General features: G+C 43.3%; 1 protein-coding gene across 1 annotated transcript in view; it reads left to right on the top strand.

Annotated features, from left to right (window-relative positions):
* The window catches only part of LOC137660250 (DDB1- and CUL4-associated factor 17-like), an 80,725-nt gene that overhangs the window by 30,797 nt on the left and 22,910 nt on the right, over positions 1 to 27,018 (top strand). Inside the window, exons 6-7 of the mRNA XM_068394991.1 lie at positions 12,669 to 12,814; positions 15,989 to 16,091. Coding sequence (XP_068251092.1) covers positions 12,669 to 12,814; positions 15,989 to 16,091 — 249 coding nt within the window. The remainder of the gene's footprint in view (positions 1 to 12,668; positions 12,815 to 15,988; positions 16,092 to 27,018) is intronic.

Here is a 27,018-nt window from a genome sequence, read left to right as displayed (position 1 = left end):
TATAGCCCCCAGGCCAGAGCGCCTATATATAAGTGTTCATGCATGATTTTTTAGTGATCCTAGACTAAGTTATGAAGATAGTGGCATTATTTTACAATACTTTCGACCGTGATGCAAGTGTTTTTTCGCCTTCAGGGACCATATAGGGGATAGGTTAGTTAGTGTCCCTTCCTAACCTAACCTACTCGTAGGACCCCTATATGCTTCCTTCATCCCCTGCCTTGGCATTCCCTCTGTTTAGCCTTGATTCCCTTTCTAAGTAGAGGGATCAAGTGTCTAATGGAGTATTTATCGCCTCTCAGTCCTCCCTAAGGGAATGAACCCCCCTTAGGGTTGCGTCCGAGAGTGAGGAAAGGCTAGCCCTTCCTCTATGGCTAGGAATAGTCTATGACTGTCCTGCGATAGCAATATGTCTTCTATCTTTCCTAGTTCAGGGCTCTTAGCCCTGCTCTAGGTTAGGTTTTGGAAGGTTACTCTGTCCCCTGCTGAAACTGTACCCATGCACCGTTTCAGCTTGGCTGCCTTATCTTAGGTTAGGGAGTGTCCTCCCTTTCCCTAGTGGCCGCTCTGGTACAGAACCCCTTCCTTGGAAGACTCTTCTCTTCTCCCCTCCCCACCTATCTCTTGTATAGCCTAGCCTACACTTAGGTTAGTCTATACCCATCTGTTCCCTGTCCTACAACTCCTCCTTAGGGTGGAGTGATAGGGCTACCCTGAGCTTCCATGTGCAGTCCGCTCTGGTACATATACCCTTCATAGTGTCCTATGGGGTTAGCCACTGGATGTGTTCTGCATGTGGAGGTCTCCCCCCTCTTTGGGTGTCCCCTAGCCCTCCCTTGGGCTACCCTAGCTCCCGGTCCTCTGAGACCCCTGCTCCTGGGTGATAGAGCCTGCCTCTATCATGGGTACACCCTCTCAGGGGGGGATGTCTGGGAGTCCATGACTGGACTTCTTACATCCCTCCCCCTGTCTCTCTCACTATCCGGGTGCCGGTCCCTTGCCGCCATCACTGTCGGCGATACCCGCCTCCTACCTTGGTGACTCTCCCCTACCCTCATGCCGCCAGCCCCCCGCGTGCCGGGGGACTGTCGACCGCCGCCGGCTCCCGCCGATGGCTCTCCTCCTTCCTCCTAGCTTCGCCGTCCGCCTGCCGGTCGGCCACCGGAGTGCCGGCATCCACTGCCGGCAACCTGGTTCAGCTATAACCATCCTTGTCCCAGTCACCAATCCGGCATCCTCCGACTGCCGGAGCCGCCGCTCCTCTGTCGGCGTGCCGCCGTTGTGCCGGCGGCCGCCACCCTGGTATTACTCTTGACTTACATATTGTCTGTTCTAATGCCAGAAACTCTGCTGGAGCGGCCTCCAGCGTGCCGGAGGTCTGCCGGAACCCTCCGGAGGCGTCAAGACTACTTGCACCCCCTTCTACTAGCTATCATATGAATACTGATAGCCCTACACTGCAAACAGATGGCCTGTTTACACTCTTAAGATCAGTGCCTTGGTACTGTTCTATTAGTAATCATGCTGTCTCTTTGCATTCTTCAAAATTCCAGAATGCTGCGTGCATCTTAGCGCGGCTGGTTGCCGGAAGCAGTTACCCTAAGGGACCTGTTAGCTCCCTAATTTGGGACTGAGTGATCTCGGTCCCAAACTTATCCTTGGTTTTTTCCATGGAATTCCATTGCCCTGTGGAATTTTAAGGAATACTATCCTGTGCCTTCGGCCATCTCGGATTATCCAAGGATAAAGCTTGCGGTAGCCAGCCGGGCGGGATGCATGGAGTATGTTTTCTTTACTACTTCAATCTCTATGCATCACACCCTTCATTAAGTTAAAATTAATGATTAATCTTAACTTAGCTTAAGAACCACTCTTATGACTCCCCCCATACTCATTTTCTCTTTCTTCCACAGGAGGAGCAGATGAAGTGGGACTTTGACTTCTGCGCTGTGAAACGTCCGCACTTCTACGGGCATACGGCTTGCAGGACTCATGCCCCTTGTGCTAACAAGAAAGGGGATCTGAAATTCTGGGACCCACTGAATTGTACGGTCTGCCAGGCTCACCTAGTTGATGCCTTCCATAACCCTCCCTCAGCGGAGGTCAGGGACACTTCTCGGGAGAAGCTACGCAAGTGGGTGCGTGGCTTCCAGAAGAATGCCACCGGACCGTACCTGGCCACTGAAGAAATGAGGTCACTCCTGTTCCCTAAGGCCTCCCCTGATTCAGTGGTACCCAAGGATTTGATTCCCACTGTCCAAATTACAGTGGAACCTGATGTTGTCATGGCCCAGTCCATGCACGAGTGCCGCCTGGATTCCGAAGATGACGAACATATGTCGGATGTCTCGGAAGACACGGAGAAGACCCTTATGGCTCAAGGAGCTGAAGATGACGAAGACCAGGTGGAATACGCCGAGTCGGAGCAAGAGGTCGCTCCTCCTTCCATCTCCGCCCCTACTCCTACACCGACGAAAGTGTCTATCCCGTCTACCTCCACGACCCCGGATCCCTCTTCATCCACTCAAGAAATGATCCGGTTGATTAGAGCCGTCATGGACGACAGGTTAAAGGAGAATCAGGAGTTCATCAGGTCCATGATGGGATCCAGAGAACCGAAGAGGATTTCGGTTAAGGATCTCCCCGCTTGCTCACATGCCAACCCATGGAGGTATGCTGAGCATATGGTTATCGCGACCGGCAGGATCTTCGTCAGCGACAAGATTGGCACGGTCCCTTTGGAAGACGTGGAGTTCTTCCCAAACTTCGAGGCCTACCCGGACTGTTACGTCCGACTTCGCTCTGAACCTGCCTCTAAAGAAGAGACCGAACCGAAGGAAGAGATAGTGTTCGATCTCGCGAAGGCCCAGGCTATGCTAGCCAACACGTTCATGAGTAGGGGTTTTACCTGCTCTAAGCTTCCGGCCCTGAGCAAGAAGCACCCTACTTATGTCGCACCTTAAAATGCGGTACTTCCATTCATGGAAAAGGCCTTCGCTGCGTGCCTTAAAGCTGTGGAAGAGGGGAAAGCCTGCCCTGCACTGGAGGAGTGCAGACCCTTCTCCATAGTTACTCCCCCTGACGCTCGACACTGGAAGGACATCCAGCATACGTTCGTCGTGGGAAAGCTAGATCCTGACGTCGCCGGACGTCAGTTTAACGAAGACCTCCCGAAGCTCAACGATCACCTCCTTCGTCGGGAACAGGATACGAAGGAGAGGCTCGCAGCATCCATGTCCCACCAAGTCCAACTTGAAATTATGGCCTGTGACACCAGAGTACCAGACCACTACATGGTACTTGCCAAATCCCACATGGCAACCCTGATGAAGGACTTGTACCACTTCATGAAGGCTCGGAGAGCCTGTCGTGAATTCGTGTTCGCAGGTGCCACTGTGAAACACGAACCCCGGAGGCTGATTTCCTCCAACATCTGGGGCAAACACCTCTTTCCTTCTGACCTTGTGAAGGAAATCACCGACAAAGCCGCCACGGAGAATAGGAACCTTCTCCACAAGTGGGGCATGTCAAGGAAGAGGAAACCCTCTCAGGACGATGGACCTCAACCTAAGAGGAAATCCTCAAAACAGAAACCCCAGCAACGTCAACCAAGACGTCAGTTTCCGGGACCCGCTACCTCCCAAGTGGCAGCTCAGCCACAACAGACCTTTCAATTGGTCACCCAACCGGTCTTCACCCCTGCTTTCGAGCAACAGAAGACTACCTTTCATCCCAAAGGTAGAGGCTCAAACAGAGGTGCAAGCAGAGACGCATCTCGCCGTCCCTCCAGAGGCAGAGGAGGAAAGGGAGCTAGCGGCCGAGGCAGCAAGCCCTCGGGACACCAGAAGCAATGAAGTGCTTCCGGTGGGAGGAAGACTCCGCCAATTCCAGGATCGTTGGACCTTCGATCCCTGGGCACACAGCATCGTCAAGAAGGGTCTAGGCTGGAGTTGGACTCAACCACCCCCAACATTCCAGCAGTTCTTCCAACAATCAACCCCCCTTCTGGAAGAATATGTCCTAGATCTCTTGAACAAGAAGGTGATAAGGAAGGTAAAGTCCACCAGGTTCCAAGGAAGACTGTTTTGTGTCCCCAAGAAAGACTCCGACAAACTCAGAGTCATTCTGGACTTATCCCCCCTCAACAAGTTCATAGCGAACGACAAGTTCAAGATGCTGACTTCAACAAATAAGGACCCTTCTGCCTCGAGGTTCCTACACGGTCTCCATAGACCTGGCGGATGCCTACTGGCACGTTCCAATGAACCATCACGCTTCCTCCTACCTAGGATTTCGACTCCAAAGGAAAAGCTACGCCTTCCGGGCCATGCCCTTCGGCCTCAATGTGGCCCCTCGGATCTTCACAAAGCTGGCGGACGCCATAGTACAACAGCTCCGCCTCCGAAACGTCCAGGTGATGGCCTACCTCGACGACTGGCTAGTCTGGGCTCCATCGCCCGAAGATTGTGTAAAATCTTGCAACAAAGTCACCCAGTACCTAGAACACCTGGGATTCAAGATCAACGAGAAGAAATCTCGCCTCTCTCCAGCTCAGAAGTTCCAGTGGTTAGGAATCCAATGGAACCTTCAGTCACACCGCCTTTCCATCCCCCAGAAGAAAAGGAAGGAAATAGCAGGGTCTGTCAAGCGACTACTGAAATCCAAACGAATTTCAAGACGCCAGCAGGAACGAGTTCTAGGCTCTCTACAGTTCGCCTCAGTAACAAACCCAGTGCTTCGTGCACAGCTAAAGGATGCCGCGGGAGTCTGGAGACGTTCTGCATCCATCGCTCGAAGAGACCTCAAGAGACGGCTCCCAAACAGACTTCGACTTCTCCTCAAGCCGTGGTCGGAAGCAAAGGCCCTGAAAAGGTCCATTCCTCTTCAACACCCTCCTCCATCACTCAACATCCACACGGACGCTTCGCTGGAGGGTTGGGGAGGTCACTCCCACCAAAAACAGGCTCAAGGCACCTGGTCTCCCCTGTTCAAGACGTTCCACATAAACATCTTGGAGGCCATGGCGGTCCTTCTAACTCTGAAGAAATTATCCCCGCCTCCCTCGATCCACATTCGTCTAACCCTAGACAACTCGGTGGTAGTTCGTTGTCTCAATCGCCAAGGCTCAAGATCGCCCCAGATAAATCAGGTGCTTCTCCCAATCTTCCGTCTGGCAGAGAAGAAGTGGCACCTGTCTGCAGTTCACCTACAAGGATTCCGCAACGTGACAGCGGATGCTCTATCTCGAACAAAACCGATAGAGTCGGAATGGTCTCTAGACGCAAGATCATTCTCCTTCATCTCTCACCAAGTCCCAGAACTTCAGATAGATCTCTTCGCAACGAGCGACAACAATCAACTTCCTCGGTATGTGGCCCCGTACGAGGACCCCAAGGCAGAAGCAGTGGATGCCATGTCACTGGACTGGAACAGATGGTCCAAGATCTACCTGTTCCCTCCCACCAACCTTCTGCTGAAAGTCCTCTCCAAACTGAGAACCTTCAAAGGGACAGCGGCCCTAGTGGCTCCCAAGTGGCCCCGGAGCAACTGGTACCCCCTGGTCCTGGAGCTGCAGCCCAAGCTGATCCCTCTCCCGGGCCCAGTTCTCTCCCAACAAGTACAGAAGTCGACTGTCTTCGCTTCATCATCGAAAATCAAGGACCTTCATCTCATGATTTTCTCTCCCTAGCCGCAAAGAAGAGGTTTGGGATCTCGAAGAAAAGTCTGGACTTCCTAGAGGAATACAAGACCGAATCCACAAGACGGCAATACGAATCATCCTGGAGGAAATGGGTCTCCTTCGTCAAGACAAAAAATCCTAAGGAAATCACAATTGATTTCTGCATGTCCTTCTTTATTCACCTTCATGGACAGGGATTAGCAGCCAATACGATTTCAACCTGCAAATCGGCCTTGACCAGACCAATTCTGTATGCCTTCCAAATTGATCTGTCCAGCGACATCTTCAATAAACTACCGAAAGCATGTGCTCGCCTACGTCCAGCACCCCCACCGAAACCGATCTCCTGGTCATTAGACAAGGTGCTCCATTTCGCCTCCAACTTGGATAATGATTCATGCCCTCTCAAGGATCTGACTCAGAAAGTTATATTTCTCTTTGCTCTTGCTTCGGGAGCCCGAGTCAGCGAAATAGTGGCATTATCAAGAGAGGAAGGGCACATCCTGTTTACCGATACAGGAGACGTTACCCTCTCCCCTGATCCGACGTTTCTCGCCAAAAATGAATTACCCACCAAAAGATGGGGCCCCTGGAGAATATGCCCCCTGAAGGAAGATGTCTCTTTATGCCCAGTAGAGAGCCTCAAGGTCTATCTTCGCAGAACTTCGAACTTTGGTGGAGGCCAACTCTTCAAAGGAGAAACATCGGGCAGCGACCTGTCACTGAAACAATTAAGAGCGAAAATCACCTACTTCATTCGCAGAGCGGATCCTGACAGTACACCCGCCGGTCATGATCCTAGGAAAGTTGCATCATCTCTGAATTTCTTTCAGAGTATGGACTTTGAAAGCCTTAAAAACTTCACAGGCTGGAAGTCCTCGCGCGTTTTCTTTAAACATTATGCGAAACAAGTGCACGAAGTCAATCATTTTGTGGTAGCCGCAGGTAGTGTTATGAAACCTGCACCTAACTCTGCATAGAACAGTGAGTTACTTGGGACTCTAACTCTTCGGGTGCCTATGTTGACCCTCGAGCGATACATAGTGATGTCGAAAACACTTAGTGCTTTTATAACTGTTCTTATCCCAGGTGAAATGTCATAGTTGTCACACAAGTGCCGCATGCCCTGAGCATGATGTGTTTTTAATCAAAGACTTACGTTCCTCGAGAACGAGTGCCTACTAATAAACTTGAAATTCCTTTTCAGATTCAAGAGCAAGTCTTTATTACTATGTACATTATAATTACTGTAAATGAACTTTACTTATTGCTGCAATTCATTTAATTTCTGCATTTGTGAAATAAAATTTCTATTTTATTACCTGTGCGTCTCAATCAGCTCCTACTTACTATGAAATACATGCCTGTCATAGTTTTATTATCCCCTTTTTTCCTTATGGTTATGGAGAAATTAAGATACTAACTCTTAATTTATATTCACTCTGATTATGTAATGTTCCAATACGAATACTTACTCTTCATACCCTGGAGATGAATCACCCTTCTCAGCACACAGTGCCCAACCACCACTGGTCTGCTTTTCAGAATGTTCCTATACGAATGCCAAACATTCAGCTTCGTCTCCAAGTTCTTCAAGTTCTTCTATCAGGGTGAATAGCCCTTCAATACCACTTTGACGTCGGCATGGCCCGTGGGAACTTCACTGCCAAGGGGGGCAGGATGATTCTTCCCTACGGTTCTTTTACCAAGATTACTATGCTATTTTGTCAATGCCTTGGCACTTACTAATAGGGGAAAATCTACCACGATACATTGATTCTCTGGTATTCTTCCATCAGGACGCCATGGCTTGAGCCCAAAAAACGGATTTTGAGCGAAGCGAAAAATCTATTTTTGGGTGAGATAGCCATGGCGTCCTGATGGACCCTCCCTGCTACTTCGTCCAGTTTTTAGGTCCCACCCTGCTCTGCTGTATCATGGTGATCGGCAAGCAACTGGCTTCAGGATGAAGACGGACGTGACGTCATTTAAGCAATGGCGCCCGTTTGTTTACGTCTCGAGTACCAGAAGTAGCCACGAATGAGATTAGCTATGGAACGGCTCCCAGCTATTCTCAGCCCTTACACACCGAAGCATTAACTCTGTTCGGGGTGTAGATAGCTATGTGGCGCGTTAATACATGCGTCCCCTGTTGATATACGATGTCTTAAAGGGAAACCTTTAGGATACTCGCTCCAGAAGTTAGAATTCTGTGATAACCTGTGGTTAAATTCTCTGGGAATATCTTAGTAGTTATTTACCCAAGGAAGCTACCAAAAAGGAACCTTCCATCAGGATGCCATGGCTATCTCACCCAAAAATAGATTTTTCGCTTCGCTCAAAATCCGTTATATATATATATATATATATATATATATATATATATATATATATATATATATATATATATATATATATATATATATATATATATATATATATTATATGTGTATGTATGTGTGTGTGTGAGGAAGGTACTCGAGCATAGCTCGAATATTATATTTTCTGAAATTTAGTTAAACGGGCATATAACTTGGAGTTAGATTTTTTATACTCACCAACTAGAGTCTTATTTATATTTCATTTAATTAGATGGTAAATTTCTTTGTGCTTTATAAAAAGAAATCATATAGCATTATAAAAGTTATTTACAATCACATCAGGCCAATGGTTATGCACTTGGCAGTTCCCGCTGCCACTGAATGGGGAACACTCGATATCATACATTGCGAGCCGCAGATGTTTCTAAGGGGAAATTATTTTTTTTCTTTTAATAAACAATTATTGAACTGACATTGACCATTCACTAGGGAAATGCCTTCTGTGGTTTTAAGGTTAATCACCAATACTTATTATCAGATAAAGAGGATGACAATAATTGGAATAAGATATACTAACTGGCAACCTTACATGTTCCTAACGAACTACGTACTATGAATGTGATGCCGACTGTACATACAGTACTCTACTCCTTGACTTGCATCTTTGAACCAAATGCTAGGGATCAGTCTGTATATGTAGGGATTAATGATGCAAATTTGGGTTAGTGGAGTACCAACTTAGTTTAGCCAAGCATTATTTGAATAAATATTGTTTAGTTCTTAATATATTTGGACTTTATGCCAATAATAATGCTTGTACTATTTTAGTAATTTATATGTGATGTAAATTTGTATGATTAGTATACAGTATTCCCTCATATTGTTTATGAAAGGAGGCATGATTTTTTGGTAGGTATGTTACATACACACATACATATACCAAAGGCACTTCCCCCAATTTTGGGGGGTAGCCGACATCAACAATGAAACAAAACAAAAAAAGGGGACCTCTACTCTCTACGTTCCTCCAGCCTAACCAGGGACTCAGCCGAGTTCAGCTGGTACTGCTAGGGTGCCACAGCCCAACCTCCCACATTATCCACCACAGATGAAGCTTCATAATGCTGAATCCCCTACTGCTGCTACTTCCGCGGTCATCTAAGGCACCGGAGGAAGCAGCAGGGCCTACCGGAACTGCGTCACAATCGCTCGCCATTCATTCCTATTTCTAGCACGCTCTCTTGCCTCTCTCACATCTATCCTCCTATCACCCAGAGCTTTCTTCACACCATCCATCCACCCAAACCTTGGCCTTCCTCTTGTACTTCTCCCATCAACTCTTGCATTCATCACCTTCTTTAGCAGACAGCCATTTTCCATTCTCTCAACATGGCCAAACCACCTCAACACATTCATATCCACTCTAGCCGCTAACTCATTTCTTACACCCGTTCTCACCCTCACCACTTCGTTCCTAACCCTATCTACTCGAGATACACCAGCCATACTCCTTAGACACTTCATCTCAAACACATTCAATTTCTGTCTCTCCATCACTTTCATTCCCCACAACTCCGATCCATACATCACAGTTGGTACAATCACTTTCTCATATAGAACTCTCTTTACATTCATGCTCAACTCTCTATTTTTTACTACTCCCTTAACTGCCCCCAACACTTTGCAACCTTCATTCACTCTCTGACGTACATCTGCTTCCACTCCACCATTTGCTGCAACAACAGACCCCAAGTACTTAAACTGATCCACCTCATCAAGTAACTCTCCATTCAACATGACATTCAACCTTGCACCACCTTCCCTTCTCGTACATCTCATAACCTTACTCTTACCCACATTAACTCTCAACTTCCTTCTCTCACATACCCTTTCAAATTCTGTCACTAGTCGATCAAGCTTCTCTTCTGTGTCTGCTACCAGTACAGTATCATCCGCAAACAACAACTGATTTACCTCCCATTCATGATCATTCTCGCCTACTAGTTTTAATCCTCGTCCAAGCACTCGAGCATTCACCTCTCTCACCACTCCATCAACATACAAGTTAAACAACCACGGCGACATCACACATCCCTGTCTCAGCCCCACTCTCACCGGAAACCAATTGCTCACTTCATTTCCTATTCTAACACATGCTTTACTACCTTTGTAGAAACTTTTCACTGCTTGCAACAACCTTCCACCAACTCCATAGAACCTCATCACATTCTACATTGCTTCCCTATCAACTCTATCATATGCTTTCTCCAGATCCATAAACGCAACATACACCTCCTTACCTTTTGCTAAATATTTCTCGCATATCTGCCTAACTGTAAAAATCTGATTCATACAACCCCTACCTCTTCTAAAACCACCCTGTACTTCCAAGATTGCATTCTCTGTTTTATCCTTAATCCTATTAATCATTACTCTACCATACACTTTTCCAACTACACTCAACAAACTAATACCTCTTGAATTACAACACTCATGCACATCTCCCTTACCCTTATATAGTGGTACAATACATGCACAAACCCAATCTACTGGTACCATTGACAACACAAAACACATATTAAACAATCTCACCAACCATTCAAGCACAGTCACACCCCCTTCCTTCAACATCTCAGCTTTCACACCATCCATACCAGATGCTTTTCCTACTCTCGTTTCATCTAGTGCTCTCCTCACTTCCTCTATTGTAATCTCTCTCTCATTCTCATCTCCCATCACTGGCACCTCAACACCTGGAACAGCAATTATATCTGCCTCCCTATTATCCTCAACATTCAGCAAACTTTCAAAATATTCCGCCCACCTTTTCCTTGCCGCCTCTCCTTTTAACAACCTTCCATTTCCATCTTTCACTGTCTCTTCAATTCTTGCGCCAGTCTTCCTTACTCTCTTCACTTCTTTCCAAAACTTCTTCTTATTCTCTTCATATGACTGACCCAGTCCCTGACCCCACCTCAGGTCAGCTGCCCTCTTTGCCTCACGTACCTTGCGCTTTACTTCCACATTTTTCTCTATATTTTTCATACTTCTCTATACTATTACTCTGCAGCCATTCTTCAAAAGCCCTCTTTTTCTCTTCCACTTTTACCTTCACTCCTTCATTCCACCATTCACTGCCCTTCCTCATGCTGCCTCCAACAACCTTCTTTCCACACACATCACTTGCAATCCCAACAAAATTTTCTTTTACTAACTTCCACTCCTCCTCTAAATTACCAGTTTCTCTTACTCTCACCTCGTCATATGCCATTTTCAACCTTTCCTGATATTTACTTTTTACCCCCGGTTTTATTAGTTCTTCAACCCTCACTAGCTCCCTTTTACATCCACCTACTCTATTCCCCCACTCTTTTGCTACAACTAATTTTCCTTCCACGAAAAAATGATCAGACATACCGTTAGCCATACCCCTAAACACGTGCACGTCTTTCAATCTTCCAAACATGTATGTTAGATAGAAAAAAAAGAATATTTTTTAGCTATAGGGAAGGTAAAGCAAAGAAAATGACAGCATTCCATGTCAAGGCAAATGCGGAATGATGATATTATTTATAAGGTAAAATATAGCATGTTGGTTTGAGAGTTGTTTAACTTTAGAATAAGTTTATATTTTATCTTTCTCCATCACACACCCACCTCCAAAAGAATGTGGGAGTCAGTATGATGAGTAAAAGGTGAGATTTGTTGAAATAAACAATTTTGATGCTTAAAGTTATTATCTCAGTTCTGTAATACTTACCTTGTAGTTACATATTTGTCTCTCTCCTCTCCACCTTTAGTAATGTCAAAAGATTTTATGGTATGTACAGGTCTACAACGACTCTTATTATACAGTGCAAAATTCTTATCATAACTATGCCTGTGGTTGATGTTCCTCCCATGGCGCCATCTATTGGAAGGGAGGGATGGAGGGATTTTTTCTGTTTTTCATTTTGTGGTAGGAAAGGCAGTGCATTCGATAATATTAGCATGGTGACTACAAGATAAGTATCAAAATAGTAAATTTTTCTACCAAAATTATTTTCTTTACTTATAAAGCATTGATTTGGAACAAGGTTCACCCCACTTTTTTCTAGATTGCTTGTCGGTTTTATACAACTCTGCAGACCATAAAGGCTACTCCCTGCATCTTTTACAGGCGGGTGCAAACATCTTATAGGAATAAAGATTTATAATGATGGGAGGAAATAAAAAACTGTGATTATTACCTTATGTAGGTTTCTCCTACCATCTAGTAATCATAATTTTCCACAAAGCCAATCACTCAACTTTTAACTGAAGCATGGACTATTTAGAAAAATGGTTTGTGTCTATGTAATGAATTAAATTCTTTAACGTTTTATCTTTGATAAGTAAAATTTCTTACTTTGCCTTCATGTCATAGATGTCTCAGTATAATCATTCCTTTCAAAGATAAGCTTTAAAGCTTTTATATTACTTATCCTTGAATGTTTTATATTGACTAATAAATTGTGTCTTTAGGTGGGTGCTGATAAAATGTCTCAAACATAATATAGTGTTAGAACAACTCTTTTAAAGGGTCCAGAATAAAGATTACTTTTACATCCATGTATAATGCTCAATTTGGTGATAATTTTTACTCCATTACATGCATTGTGCTCATATTTGAAATTTTTGTCTTATAGGTTCGAGATCTACAAACTGGTTCGCCTCTAATTGATGGTCAAGTCATCTGGAGAAGTAATTGTGACCAAGAGTTATCGCCTGACTATCTCATGTTCTTTCCAGACGACTCCAATCGTTTGGTGCACGTGAAGACAAACAGACTCAGGTACTTTTATTTTTTTTCCAAGAGTTGTTCAATCGGTGGAACTTCAAAAGTTCAAACTTGCAGCGAATGTTTTAATTTTTTATAGTTTTTATAGTTTATATATGTAAGATCTATTTTAATGTTGTGACTGTTCTTAAAATATTTTATTTTGATTGTTCATCACTTCTCTTGTAGTTTATTTATTTCCTTTCCTCACTGGGCTATTTTTTTCCTGTTGAAGTCCTTGGTCTGATAGCATTCCGTTTTCCCAACCATGGTTGTACCTTGGCTAGTAATGATAATAAAGGGATTTTGACGAAGGAAAAATCTATTTCTGGGGAGAGACCTGTGGCGCCCGGCGAAAAGGGGTCCTTCTAATACACTTTTCTGATAAAATCTTCCAATTATACCAGAGAAAGATAAAAGCATGGAATGCAGAGGTTACAACCCTCGCGCGAGCACCTTGTGGGTGTCGTGTATAAAGCAAAGGCGTGTGAAATCCACTATTCACAGGTTGTCTTCCATTTAGTTAATTCCTTCGTCAAAGGGATGGGCCGATACAGAGGCCCTAGCCAACCTACCAGAGTCACGCCACCCACGCCCGACGCGAGCGCCATCTGAACAACATCCTTCTTTTTGGACTGCTACAATTGTGGGATATTTTGTGGTGCTCTCGGCTTTTTTCACACTCGTGGATTTATTTCGTCATGTCCGAAGCTCCATCTTCACCCATTCCAATGTTAAGTACCATAGTTTGTTTTGACAGCTTTTTGTAGTACCGGGCTTTTGTTTTATATCCATTATAGTCTGTTTTATCATTACCCTCTGGCCCTTCCACGGCGGCCATTGTTTGTTCTCTTATCTTGGGGAATTCATCTTACTCTGCCCGTTTAGTACTCTGTCACTTAGGTTCTTGGTTAAGTCCCTGGCCTTATGCCTTTTGAACCGTTATTATTTTTATCGTTATTATGCTCATGGTACTTTTTGCTAGCAAGTCCAGCCTACGAACAAGATTAGCGTTCTAGCTTTGTTATTGTTTAGTACCCGCCCCACAGGGGCGTTCGTCACTCGACTTTTCTATTTAATTTGGGTTTTAGCAGACGCTATTCTTCGTTCGTAGTCTTATCTTGATGTACAATTTTATTTTATACGTTTATAATAGTGTTGTGTGCTTATTAGTCCTGATTTTGTGTCCAAGAGAGCGAGAGCTTGGGGTTCCCGTTTTCTGTTCGCAGTCACGAGTTACCCCTTTCTCTCGTTTTCTTTCTTATCTCAGGTGGGTGAGCGGATTTCCCGTTTTCCGTTTTGTGCGTTCAACGGGTTCTCCCTCCCTCACCTCTCCCCCTACGGGTGTATGATAACTTACGAGTTATTTAATTTTGGTTACTTTTCAATAGTTAGCGTTATTTTTAGGTCCGAGTTCCGTCCTAATGATAATAGTGTGTTTTTGATGGTTAACATTCGACAGATGCAAATTATAGGATGTGATTTATATAGTATAGGTACACTATACATTTCTTTGAATCATATAGTCCTACATATTCAATCCAGGCATAAGTATGGAAATCAATTGAAACCTAATTAGTAGTTTTTTCATTGGGAATTTATGGAACTTTTGTAAAGATGGATTGGTAAAAATACTAGTGTATGAAGCTATTCCATTAAATAAACACTAGAAATAAATAACCCTGCCACACAATATTGTTAATCAATTGCAAATAGAATTAAATGAATTCTATTTCAGTTCATTTGCAACTAAGCTTAATTTCTATTTGCATATCTGCATGGATAATCTTGATATGAGGGTAGTTACTGCAACATTATTGAAAAAGGCAGTATTACGTAGTTGAAAATACTTAGAGCTTAACACATGAAATGAGAACTAACAAGAATAGATTTGATTATTTTGAAGGCTCAATTTAAAAAAAAAGACAGAAGGATAACACAATAAAAGGTACAGTAAAAATCAACTCAATGTACATTAGACTTACCAGTTTTTTTTTGTATTATCTTATTTCAGTAGTAGTTATAAATTGGAACATGTCATCACCAGAGCTAGAACTTCTGTTGAATTTGTTAGCGAGGTAGTTAACAACAGGTGATGAGCGCGGGCGAGTAGCCCCTCCCCTCTATCCGTCGGATGGACTTTTATTCTTCAGCCACGCCAAATGTTTTCATTTTTTTTCTTGCAAAAAGGGAATTCCGGCTATGCTTGTGAATTATGGAAATGATACAATAAATTCCTATTGATGGGGAAAGGGTGAACATTGAACCAGCTTATGGGCTAAACCGACTGTAGATCCACACATTCTCTGTGCTTGTTGTAGGGTACATGATTGTTCACAATCATTTCGGTGTGCTGAGTGTATGTCATGGCCTCCCGTGCTGTTGCAGCCATATACGTACCTTGAAGGGAGGAAGAAAGCTAAGCCTTCTCTGGGATCTATCTTGGCAACATCCAACAAGACACTGAAGAAGTCTTTCACTTCTTTCGTTCTCTCATCAAGTGTGTCTGCTATAGCTAATTCCGTATACTGTATATGCCTCTGGCTCGGTCCCAGGGGACTATATGTTAGGAGCAGTGAGCCCACAGATCTATGTTAGGGGTGCTCTTCAGGTTCTCAAGAGGAGGGATAAAGTCAACTTCGAAATTCAAGAGTAGACTACCTGACGTGCAACTTGAGCTTCTCATCACGTGATTATTGAGGTGAAAGAAAATTAGTAAATCTTTAAATGTTACTGGTAAGTGTCAGTTAAATAGGGCTACCGGAGAAGAAGCAATATGAACATCAGGTGAGTATAGGAATATGAAATGTTATTCTTAGAATTTTGTTTTATGTAATTTTTGTATTTGTTTTATGAAAAATTATGTAATGCATATTGTACTTAAAGGATTATTTATAATTTTGAAATTGATACTGATATTTATTGCTGTAGAGAAATGATATGTCTGTGATTGATTCCTTATTCTAGTGAAATTAATATATTTTTCTCTAATATGTACTTCCTTATGTTCTTTTGTATATAGTACCTTGTAGTTATTATAAATTCATATTTGTTAGAACAGGGCAATTTATGAAGAAAACTTAGATTTATGATGTTTCATTATTTTGTCCTCTTGTCATTTCAATCTCAAGACTTAGTATTAAATATTCCAGTTGATGATAGGTAAATTTCAATTTATGTATTTTTCAGGGTGTTGGAAATTAGAGATAATGAAGATCCCAGAAAGTTAGAAGGACCTAGAAGATTGGTTGAGGTTTTTACCTACCCAGCAACAGAACCAGAATCTGAAACCGTAAGCATTTTGTATCCATTTGTTAGAGTATACTGCAACTTTGTAGAGTTATACTGTTATTAACCCTTTTACCCCTGGGCTATTTGGAAATGTCCAACCCTTAACCCCCAAGGGGTTATTTTTATCCCATCACATTTTGCCGTATACTTTTTTTAAATTGCTCTAACAGGCTTATTTTCAATATTAAACTTAGCCGGTGATCATATAGCTGTCAGCTCTGCTGCCCGACAGAAAAACCTAAGGACAAAATACGCCAGCGATCGCTATACAGGTGGGGGTGTACATCAACTGCGCCATCTGTCGAGCAGGTACTCAAGTACTCCATGTCAACACAGAACCAATTTTCTCTCTGTCGTGCCACTGGCAAGACCTACTAAATACGCTGTTACTAACTGGATTTGTTTTCACAACTATTTGGTGAAGTACACTATTCTAGTTTTGAGCTTTCGCTATGCAGGGGTTTTATCTTCATCTCAAAACTTGAACTCGTTTTGGATAGATTTAATTATGGTGACAAAGAGAGTATGGACTCTCTTTCACTTTTAAATGGCCGACCCTTCCCTTAGACGGAAGTGTGTTTAGGTTTTTAGTAATTTTGCTTAACACGTTATAGATCTATATATTTTATATCTCTCCGCCTTTATTAGGCCTCTTCGATTAACTTTCCATTTATTATAAACATATAAAAATAAATTTTTATGTTTTGTTTATATGCGACCTTTCCTGATAGTAGGCGGTCCTAACTTGGAACCGAAGTTAATCAACGTTGAGCCCGTTATATCGTATTTAGCCTTTAAAGAATTTAAAACTTTTTAAATTTAATGTTTTATGAAAGAATTTCTTTGACAGTCTCGTACTGTTTTCAAAGATGAACTAACGTTTAGTTTTTTAGACTACGCAGTTGTTGACGTTCAGGACGTTCAACATGCGCTCTATCGTTATGATAGAGAGAGAGTGTATCACGGTTTCACTTTGCAGTAAGAGTAAATCGATTCTGACGTTTCGTTCATTCTTTCTTGGCTTAAATGGTTTAAATTCTAAATTAAAGGAACTTTTTATTTGGAAAACCTTTCAGTTTTTTTCCTTTAGCCAAATAACATGTTTTGACGATATATAATTGGGCTCTTCTCTCAGGTGCGAAATCAAGAGAGAAAGAGAGAGAGAGATAGAGACGGAGGGAGAGAGTGGAGAAAAAAACGTTCCGTTCAAGCGGGTAACGTTGTTCTCGTGTTACTCTCCTCCCTAGTCGCTGTACGGGGAAGAAGGTAAAACGTTTCTAGGGTTTTATTCTTGTCCCCAGGCTATGTGCGGTGAGAGATTGTAAACGTAGTTTATTTGAACTAGTGTTTAGTCTCTTTCCCAGCCACTGAATTCTTTATCTTTATATATGTTTTCTGTTTTTGCTAGTATTAATGAGCTGCATTATACGACTGTTTTCGCAATTACTACCTTTTAATGAAGGGTAGAATTGCGTGTTTCAGGTAGAAATCAGTAAAAGTTTCGATTTCAGTGAAATAAGTGCAAAACAGAAAATCGAAGTGATAAAGTGATATGCGCAAAGTGTTACAGTGTTGCGTCCGAGGGTTCGTCTGTTCGTGCCTGTCGTTCACCTAGTCCGGGACCTCTTGCAAGCTCCCAAGCCCAGGGGAGAAGTAATGTCGAACGACTTATGGGTTCGTCAGGCCTTGATCAACGAACAGACGTTTCCCTCCGTGGTTTCGGGCGTATCTACCCAAGATCGCCCCACCCACACAAAGACGAGAGAGCCCATTTACTTCTCGTCTGCGGAAGAGGTTTCTCGTAAGAAACCATGGACCAAGGTCTCGCAGCTTATTAAGCGCAAGTCAGTCCCTTCCGCGCAAGTCCAACGGCCCAGTTGTAGCCACTGGGTCAGTTCGGATTCGCTGCAGTCTTCCGACGACTGCTCACCTCCTAAGAGAGGCAAAGCGGTACCGCAACAGGCAGTAACACCGTCTGTTGCCGCACCTGCTGCTGTAGACCCTAAGTGGTCTTTGCTACAGTCTATGCAGACACAGTTAGCATCTTTTATGCAGGAGTATCGTGCGGAGAAGGTTGACGCTGCACCCGTTAGCCTACAACCAACCACGGTTGTGCGTACAGTAGACGCTGACGCTACCTGCTCCTGCACTCCGGCTGTGAGAGTTCCACCACCCATGCGCAGTGTACCCTGCCAGCCGCACGTTGACGTTCACAGACGCACGGAACCCTCCGTTGACGTTCGCGAGTTACAACAACAACCTAAGTTGTTTTGTTTTGACGCGGTGCGTCAACCTCCGCATTCTAGAGTTGTTTTGACTGCTCAGTATAGACAGTCAAAGCAGTCTCGAGTGAACCCTGTATGTCCTCACGCACCTGTTGTGGTTGACAGTTCAGTTGTTGACAGTTCACAGACTGTCAAGCAGTTACATGACGTTGCCTTCTGGTCTGCTACTAATGCACCAGTGCTGTATGTCCTCACGCACCTGTTGTGGTTGACAGTTCAGTTTTTGACAGTTCACAGACTGTCAAGCAGTTACATAACGTTGCCTTCTGGTCTGCTGCTAATGCACCAGTGAGACCCTCACTGAGATAACCTAGCTTTTCTCGGACAAGGTTCCTGTAGATGAGAAAGTGCTGTTCTCCCTCCTACTGATATTCCTTTGAGGACTTTGTCATTTGGAGAGGAGCCTTAAGCTGCTTAGCCTCCTATGGACTTTAATTAAATCATGATGATTTTTTAAGGATCTTCGTCCGGATCTTGTAACTGCTGCTCCTCGTTCGCCTAACGTCAGAACTTACTCTAGGCCTAGCTACTTCGAAGCCGTTGTTGTTAAGCTAGTGCTCTCTCGCTCTCCTAGAGAGCGTTACGTTGGCTAGGCGACTGGTTTTTGCACCAGGAGGAGTTTTAGGGATACAGCCTTTGATTTCCCTTCTTTTAAACTGGCTTATAGAGCGAGAGTCTGATAGGACACGAGAGAAGTTCTCGGCTTGGGAGTTCATGCCTCTGCCCAGATAGACTTCTCAATTCTGGTAGACTCGCCCTGGCGCCTAGCCAGGAGACGCTCCAAGTTGTTTACAGGTCAACTTCTCAACTTTTGTCGAGCCTTTGAAGTTTTGCTGTACTATTATGTCACACATAACAAGGCTTCCAGGGATGGTAAATGGTTCCGCCTCAGTCGCTAACCCCGTCTGTTGCCACACCTGCTCCCGTAGACCCTAAATGGGCTTTGCTGCAAGACATGCAGTCCAAGCTTGTGTCCTTGATAGAGGACTTAAATACGGAGAAGAACCTTCTGGCCAACAACCTTCCAACCGGTTGGTTGTGCGCCCTGTTGACGCTGAGGTATCCTACTCGCGTCTGCCAGTTGAGGTGGTTCCTCCACCGATGCGACCCAGTGTGGGTTGCCAGTCGCACGTTGACGTTAAGCGACGCTCGGAGGTGGTTGTTGACGTTCAGTGTGTCACTAGGAAGACGTTCAACAACCGAGGTGACTTGTTGTGACGCAGTGCGTCAACCTCAGCAACCCGGTAGGGTGTTGACTGCACAACCCAGACAGTCTAGACAGTTTCGGGTTGACGCTGTACTTCCTCGCGCACCCATGGTTGTTGACAGTTCACAGACTGTGCAGCAGTGCCATGATATTGCGTCCGGCTCCGTCACGCATCCACCAGTGCGACCGGATTCAGCGAGTCAGACGTTGCCCACTCCGTTGCCGTTTCCTCATCAGTTTCGGATGAGGAACCCTCTGATGAGGACGTTGCTGAACAAGACGATCAACCCCCAGCCCTGCTATCCATCCAGAAGATGCTGAAGAAGGAACGCTGCCCAGTCAGGCTGTGGATGAGTCTGGTAGGGACACTGTCATCCGTGGATCAATTTGTGTCACTAGGAAGACTACACCTCCGTCCTCTTCTATACCATCTAGCTTTTCACTGGAAAAAGGACAAGACGCTAGAAGCGGTCTCGATCCCGGTTTCCGGAAAGATAAAGTCTGGTCTGACTTGGTGAAAGGACTATATCAACCTTAGAGAGGGTCTTCCCCTGACTGTTCAGACTCCCAACCACGTTCTCTTCTCGGACGCATCGGACGTAGGCTGGGGTGCGACATTAGACGGTAGGGAATGCTCGGGATTATGGAACTCGAGTCAAAGGACAATGCATTTCAACTGCAAGAAGCTACTGGCAGTACGTCTGACCTGGAAAAGCTTCAGGTCTCTCCTTCAAGGCAAAGTGGTGGAGGTGAACTCGGACAACACCACGGCTTTGGCGTACATCTCCAAGCAAGGAGGGACCTACTCTCTGACATGGTACGAGATTGCAAGGGACCTCCTCACCTGGTCAAAAGGTCTAGACATTTCACTAGTAACGAGGTTCATCCAAGGCAACTTGAATGTCATGGCAGATTGTCTCAGTCAGAAGGGACAAATAATTCCAACAGAATGGACCCTCCACAAGGATGTATGCAAGAGACTTTGGGCCACCTGGGGCCAGCCAACCATAGATCTCTTCGCAACCTCGATGACCAAGAGGCTCCCAATATTTTGCTCACCAATCCCGGACCCAGCAGCAGTTCATATAGATGCCTTTCTACTAGATTGGTCACATCTAGATCTATATGCATTCCCTCCGTTCAAGATTGTCAACAAGGTACTGCAGAAGTTCGCCTCTCACGAAGGGACAAGGTTGACGCTAGTTGCTTCCCTCTGGCCCGCGAGAGAATGGCTCACCGAGGTACTTCGATGGCTAGTAGACGTTCCCAGAACACTTCCCCTAAGGGTGGACCTTCTACGTCAGCCACGCGTAAAGAAGGTACACCAAGGCCTCCACGCTCTTCGTCTGACTGCCTTCAGACTATCGAAAGACTCTCGAGAGCTAGAGGCTTTTCGAAGGAGGCAACCAGAGCGATTGCTAGAGCAAGGAGAACATCCACCCTTAGAGTCTACCAATCGAAGTGGGAAATCTTCCGAAACTGGTGCAAGTCAGTATCCGTATCCTCGACCAGTACCTCTGTAACTCAAATAGCTGACTTTCTCTTATATCTGAGGAAAGAACGATCTCTTTCAGCTCCCACTATCAAGGGTTACAGAAGCATGTTGGCATCAGTCTTCCGTCACAGAGGCTTAGATCTTTCCAACAATAAAGATCTACAGGACCTCCTTAAGTCTTTTGAGACCACGAAGGAGCGTCGTTTGGTTACACCTGGTTGGAATTTAGACGTGGTACTAAGATTCCTTATGTCAGACAGGTTCGAACCGCTACAATCAGCCTCCCTGAAAGATCTCACCTTAAAGACTCTTTTCCTGATATGCTTAGCCACAGCTAAAAGAGTCAGTGAGATTCATACCTTCAGCAAGAACATCGGATTCTCATCCGAAACGGCTACATGTTCTACAACTTGGTTTTCTAGCCAAACACGAGCTGCCTTCTCGGCCTTGACCAATATCGTTCGATATTCCAAACTTATCGTATGGTTGGAAATGAACTAGAAAGAGTCTTATGTCCTGTAAGAGCTCTTAAGTTCTATTTAAAAACCTTTACGAGGCCCGTCTGAAGCTTTATGGTGTTCAGTTAAGAATCCATCTTTGCCTATGTCAAAGAATGCTTTATCCTATTTTATCAGACTGTTAATACGAGAAGCTCATTCCCATCTGAATGAGGAAGACCAAGCTTTGCTGAAGGTAAGGACACACGAAGTTAGAGCTGTCGCAACTTCCGTGGCCTTTAAACAAATTAGATCTCTGCAAAGTATTTTCGACGCAACCTATTGGAAAAGCAAATCAGTGTTCGCGTCTTTTTATCTTAAGAATGTCCAGTCTCTTTACGAGAACTGCTACACTCTGGGACCATTCGTAGCAACGAGTGCAGTAGTGGGTGAGGGCTCAACCACTACAATTCCCTAATTCCATAACCTTTTTTAATCTTTCTCTTGAAATGTTTTATTATTGTTTTTGGGTTGTCCGGAAGGCTAAGAAGCCTTTCGCATCCTACTTGATTTGGCGGGTGGTCAAAGTCATTTCTTGAGAAGCGCCTAGATTAGAGGTTTTGATGAGGTCCTGTTGTATGGGTTGCAACCCTTCATACTTCAGCTCCTAGGAGTCGCTCAGCATCCTATGAGGATCGCGAGGCTCAGTAAGGAAGACGTACTGTACTTAAAAAGGCAGAGTAATTGTTCAAGTCGACTTCCTTACCAGGTACTTATTTATTTTATGTTTGTTATTTTGAATAACTGCTAAAATGAAATACAAAATACTTAGCTCATAATAATGTCAACATGTAATGCTGGTCTCTACCCACCCCCCTGGGTGTGAATCAGCTATATGATCACCGGCTAAGTTTAATATTGAAAAATGTTATTTTCATTAGTAAAATAAATTTTTGAATATACTTACCCGGTGATCATATATTAAAGGGCCCTCCCTTCCTCCCCAATAGAGACCCAGTGGGCCGAGGAGAAAATTGGTTCTGTGTTGACATGGAGTACTTGAGTACCTGCTCGACAGATGGCGCAGTTGGTGTACACCCCCACCTGTATAGCGATCGCTGGCTTATTTTGTCCTTAGGTTTTTCTGTCGGACAGCAGAGCTGACAGCTATATGATCACCGGGTAAGTATATTCAAAAATTTATTTTACTAATGAAAATAACATATTTTTGTCATAGAGAGGTCAGGTTGGTCTCATTCTCTTGGAAAATCCTGAATTTTCTCAAAAAGTTATCAAAAATATGAAAAAAAAAATTTTTATAGCATTTTTTTGCAAGGACGTACCGGTACGTCCATGAGGGTAAAGGGATGGCTTTTGTGAAACGTACCAGTGCGTCCTTTGGGGGTAAAAGGGTTAATGTACACCTGCAGAATTTTATATTATTGCATATTATATAACTTATGGTTGACATTTCAATTGCAGGACCATAGAATAGAAAGAGCCAGCTCTTCATCAAGGCAGAATGCCTTTTTGCCACTAACTCCCTGCCCTTAACCTTTTAACTTGTGAATTTTTCATTAATTAGTACCTGGGTTTAAGAATACAAGTTGACATAAACAGTTAAACATTTATTATGACTTAATTTCACCCACATCAAATTAGAGATATCATACACATGTTTGCTGAAAAAGGTAATCCAAAATTTCAGTATGATCTTCTTATCCAGTTAGTAGATTTTTAAAGTATCTAGTTCATCAGGTATGATATAATAGTTTTATAACTATCCATTCCTTTTAGTGCTATTTTTTTTTTCCTGAAATGCTCCCTAACATTAGTTAAAGTATTTTTATAAATACCTAACCAAGATGAAAACTCTGAAGGAGAACAAGCAGTATTATTATTATTATTATTATTATTATTATTATTATTATTATTATTATTATTATTATTACTTGCTAAGCTACAACCCTAATTGGAAAACCAGGAAGCTATAAGCCCAGGGGCTCCAACGGGGAAAATAGCCCAGTGAGGAAAGGAAATAAGAAAAAATGAAATATTTTGAGAACAGTAACAATATTGAAATAAATAAGTATGTATATGCATTGGGCTTCACCAGGTCTCGTCTGACTACCCGGTTTATTTTATTTTTTTTTTGTCTGAGCTTGCAAGCATTTCATATCAGACTTTTGAGGGATTGCCCTTCAATTTTTATTGCATTGCTGAGATGCTCACCTTCACATTTCCTACCTGAATGAAGAACTGCTGTTCCATCTCTGAATGGAGTTTTGCGTATCATGATCTGAGAAGATGGCAACTTTCTAGATCACATGCACAAACCTCTACCCCTTGCCTGGGTCACTGCTCTCTCTCCACCTCAGTCATCAAAGGGAAGAGTATTGGGTACTACTGTCTCTCCCTTGATCGATGCTGGAGATCCTTTCCTCCCTGATGACTGCTGGCATAGTTCAGCATCAGTCCCTGATTACATTGCAGGGTCTGTCTTTTGGTCAGAATGCATATTTTTTGCTGGAAGAAAGTAGACATATTGTAGTCTTGTGAAGTATGAAGGTACCCAGGTTTCTTTAGGTCCATCTCGCAGTCCGATAGTGTTCTGAAGCTGTCTCCAGCTCATTGCTGTAGTGTCTTTCAGCCACCTTTCTCACTGGAAGAGCTCATTTCACACAAGCACCTCCACTAGAGATCCCTTCTATGATATTTCAAGTATTATTGGCTAGCCTCCAGAGATTCCCTGAATCATCCTATTCCAGTAAGACTGGAGTCACTCTCTGATCTTCCTGGCACCTGGACGAGGAAAACTTCACCAGGGATGTCCCACCCAACTCACCACTTCTGGACTTGCAACTGTTCTCAGGTGCGTCAAAGGAGGGATAGGGTGCACACCTTGGTGACCTGGTTGTCTGTGTGTGGTCAGTGAAAGTACTTCTGCACTTCAACATCCTGGAATTGCAAGCAGCATTTCTGCCTCCAAGCTTTCCAAGACTTTTGAGAGGCTCTCAGTGGTGTTATTGAAGGACAACATCAGCATAGTAGTCTACATCAACAAGTAAGGGCCACAGTCTTACCTCCCCTCTTTACAAGTTGACTAGAGGCACTTCAGGTCAGTGTACCAACATCTTAGAACTGTCAACCAAGTACATTTTTGGCAAGAGGAATGTACCAGCAGAACAGGTTCAGTCACCAGAGGCAAGTTTGTAAGGTTGGACATTCAGACCCATGGTTAGTGTTCAAGGATGTCTTCCAACACTCATGGGATCTCCTAGACTCCTACCTTTCCTCCGTTCAGCCCGTTTCACTTGCTGATCTATTGAGTGTTGAGCTTGCCAGGCCTCAGGATAACCCAGGTTGCTCACATATGGCCACATGCCTAATGGTTCCTGGTCTGTTAGCACTTCTAGAGAGCTACCTTTGGACTAACCTTTCCTGTCAGTTGCATTGTCTGAAGTACCCCCATTTTGTGAAGTTTATCCAGCTTCTCTTCCAAGTGAAAAGCTTTTTGCAATTTCTGCATAGATTTCTGCATAATAATGGTTCTGTGCCACGGTCTACCAGGGAAGGTGTGCCATCTTCTTTCAGAGATGTCAGTGAAGAGGTACGTCTCTGGTAATAGTTTCTGAAGAAGACTTGACATCTCATGCCTGAATATTGGTATCTTTTCCTTAGCAAATGGATCTATTATCCACATATTGACATGTCTGAGGTCATCTTCACAAAAAATTCTGTCATTGACTTCTAAGTGCTATTGAACAATGGATATCACTAGTTGGTTAACATCCTTCTCTCCCATATATTCATCAAAATTTGAAAACATTTGCAGATCTTCGTCAGACAACCGTGTTTGCCACATTGATATTTTCTTTTGTAAAGCATCTATTTTACCTCGCAGTGTGAACACATCCTTAAGATGTCCTTGCAAGGATATGTTTAGTTCAATTAACAGGAAAAAATATCTGCCAGGTATGCAAGCTTGGCTAACCACTCATTGTCGGACAAAAGTTCTTGAAATTTTGCATATTATTTTGCTGCTGAAAAAATAATTTGATTTCTTCACGGAGTACAAACAGTGTGGTTAGTATTTTACCCCTCGAAAGCCATCTTACGTTAGTGTGAAGGAAGTGAGTATACTGAGAACCTATTTCTTCACCTAGTGCTTTAAATATTTGAGAATTGAGCGCTTTGAGTCAAATTTCATTTATAATTTTAATAACATCTGATAATACTTTGTGTAGTTCTGGGGACATTATTTTCACTACAAGTTGTTCACAATGTATAATGCAGTGGGTAGATAGAATGTCTGGGTGACCAATATTTTTCACCTTTGCAACAATTCCTGAACGATGTCCAGTCATATTTGCGGCCCATCTGTTCATATCCCAAGACATTTTTTACATTCAATTCCTTGTTCCATGAAATAACTATCAAGTGTTTTAAAAATCTTAGAGCTTGTTGTTTTACCGGGTAAGTTGAGCAAACAAAATACTTCTTCCTGTAATTTCCCTTCATACTCAACCCTCACAAAACATAGTAGAAGTGCCTTGTTACTTAAGTTCGTTGATTCGTCAAGCTGAATTGAATAAAATGGTGACTTTTTTACCATTTCTATAACTTTATTTCCCATATCTTCAGCCATATATTGAATTCTGAACTTATCAGTGTTAACAGACATAGGAATTACTTTCAGTTTCTGTACAGCCTGTTTTGCCAAAACCTACTCACAGGCTTGTAACATGCAAGGGCTTATTAATTCTTCTCCAATCATATATGGCTTTTCATTTTTGGCTATTTGAAGTGCTATTAAATAGGAAACCTTTAATAATACCTTATCTTCAACAACCATTTTTTTTAAAGCACCTGCTTGCATTTGCATATTTTCATGCATTCTTTGAAAATATTCAAGTGGTTTCTTGGCTAAATCTGGGTGCTTTGGTTGAAAGTGTCTTTCAAGTTTTGAAGGTTTCATGGCATCATTAGATAAGCTCTCGGAATACACAATACAAAGAGGCCGGGGGTCCACCTCACTACCAGGTTCTTGAATAAATCCAAATTTCAAGTACTGTAGTTCAAATCATATTTTCTTGATACTTTGAGTTTTTCCTTTTCGCCTCCAGTTCATATGTTCTTTCTGATGGTGCCTGACAAGGACTGTGGATGCTCCGATTCACTGATCAGCTCACACTTAAGTGGAGTATTAATATTAACATTAGTTAATCCACCTTTTGTTTTTGCTAAAGAAATGCAAAATATATGCTTGCCTTTTCTCACTCATTATGGGTCTATTACATCCTATTTTATTTGAATCTGAAAAAAAGATTTGATGATTTGTAGCAACAGTTGTGCATCGGGTTTGATACGTCTCACTTATAAATTATACAGGTACAGATTTGTTAAACTATCAACACAAATCTATAGAAAAACACTAGAATTACAATAAGAATAGGAACTGGGCCTGATATCCACATTTACCAAAATTAGTGATGGACTTTTTG

Source organism: Palaemon carinicauda, chromosome 20 (genome assembly GCF_036898095.1).
Source record: "Palaemon carinicauda isolate YSFRI2023 chromosome 20, ASM3689809v2, whole genome shotgun sequence".
Lineage (NCBI taxonomy): Eukaryota > Metazoa > Arthropoda > Malacostraca > Decapoda > Palaemonidae > Palaemon > Palaemon carinicauda.
The sequence above is the reverse complement of the archived record's forward strand: the minus strand, read 5'-3'. Positions and strand labels throughout refer to the sequence as shown.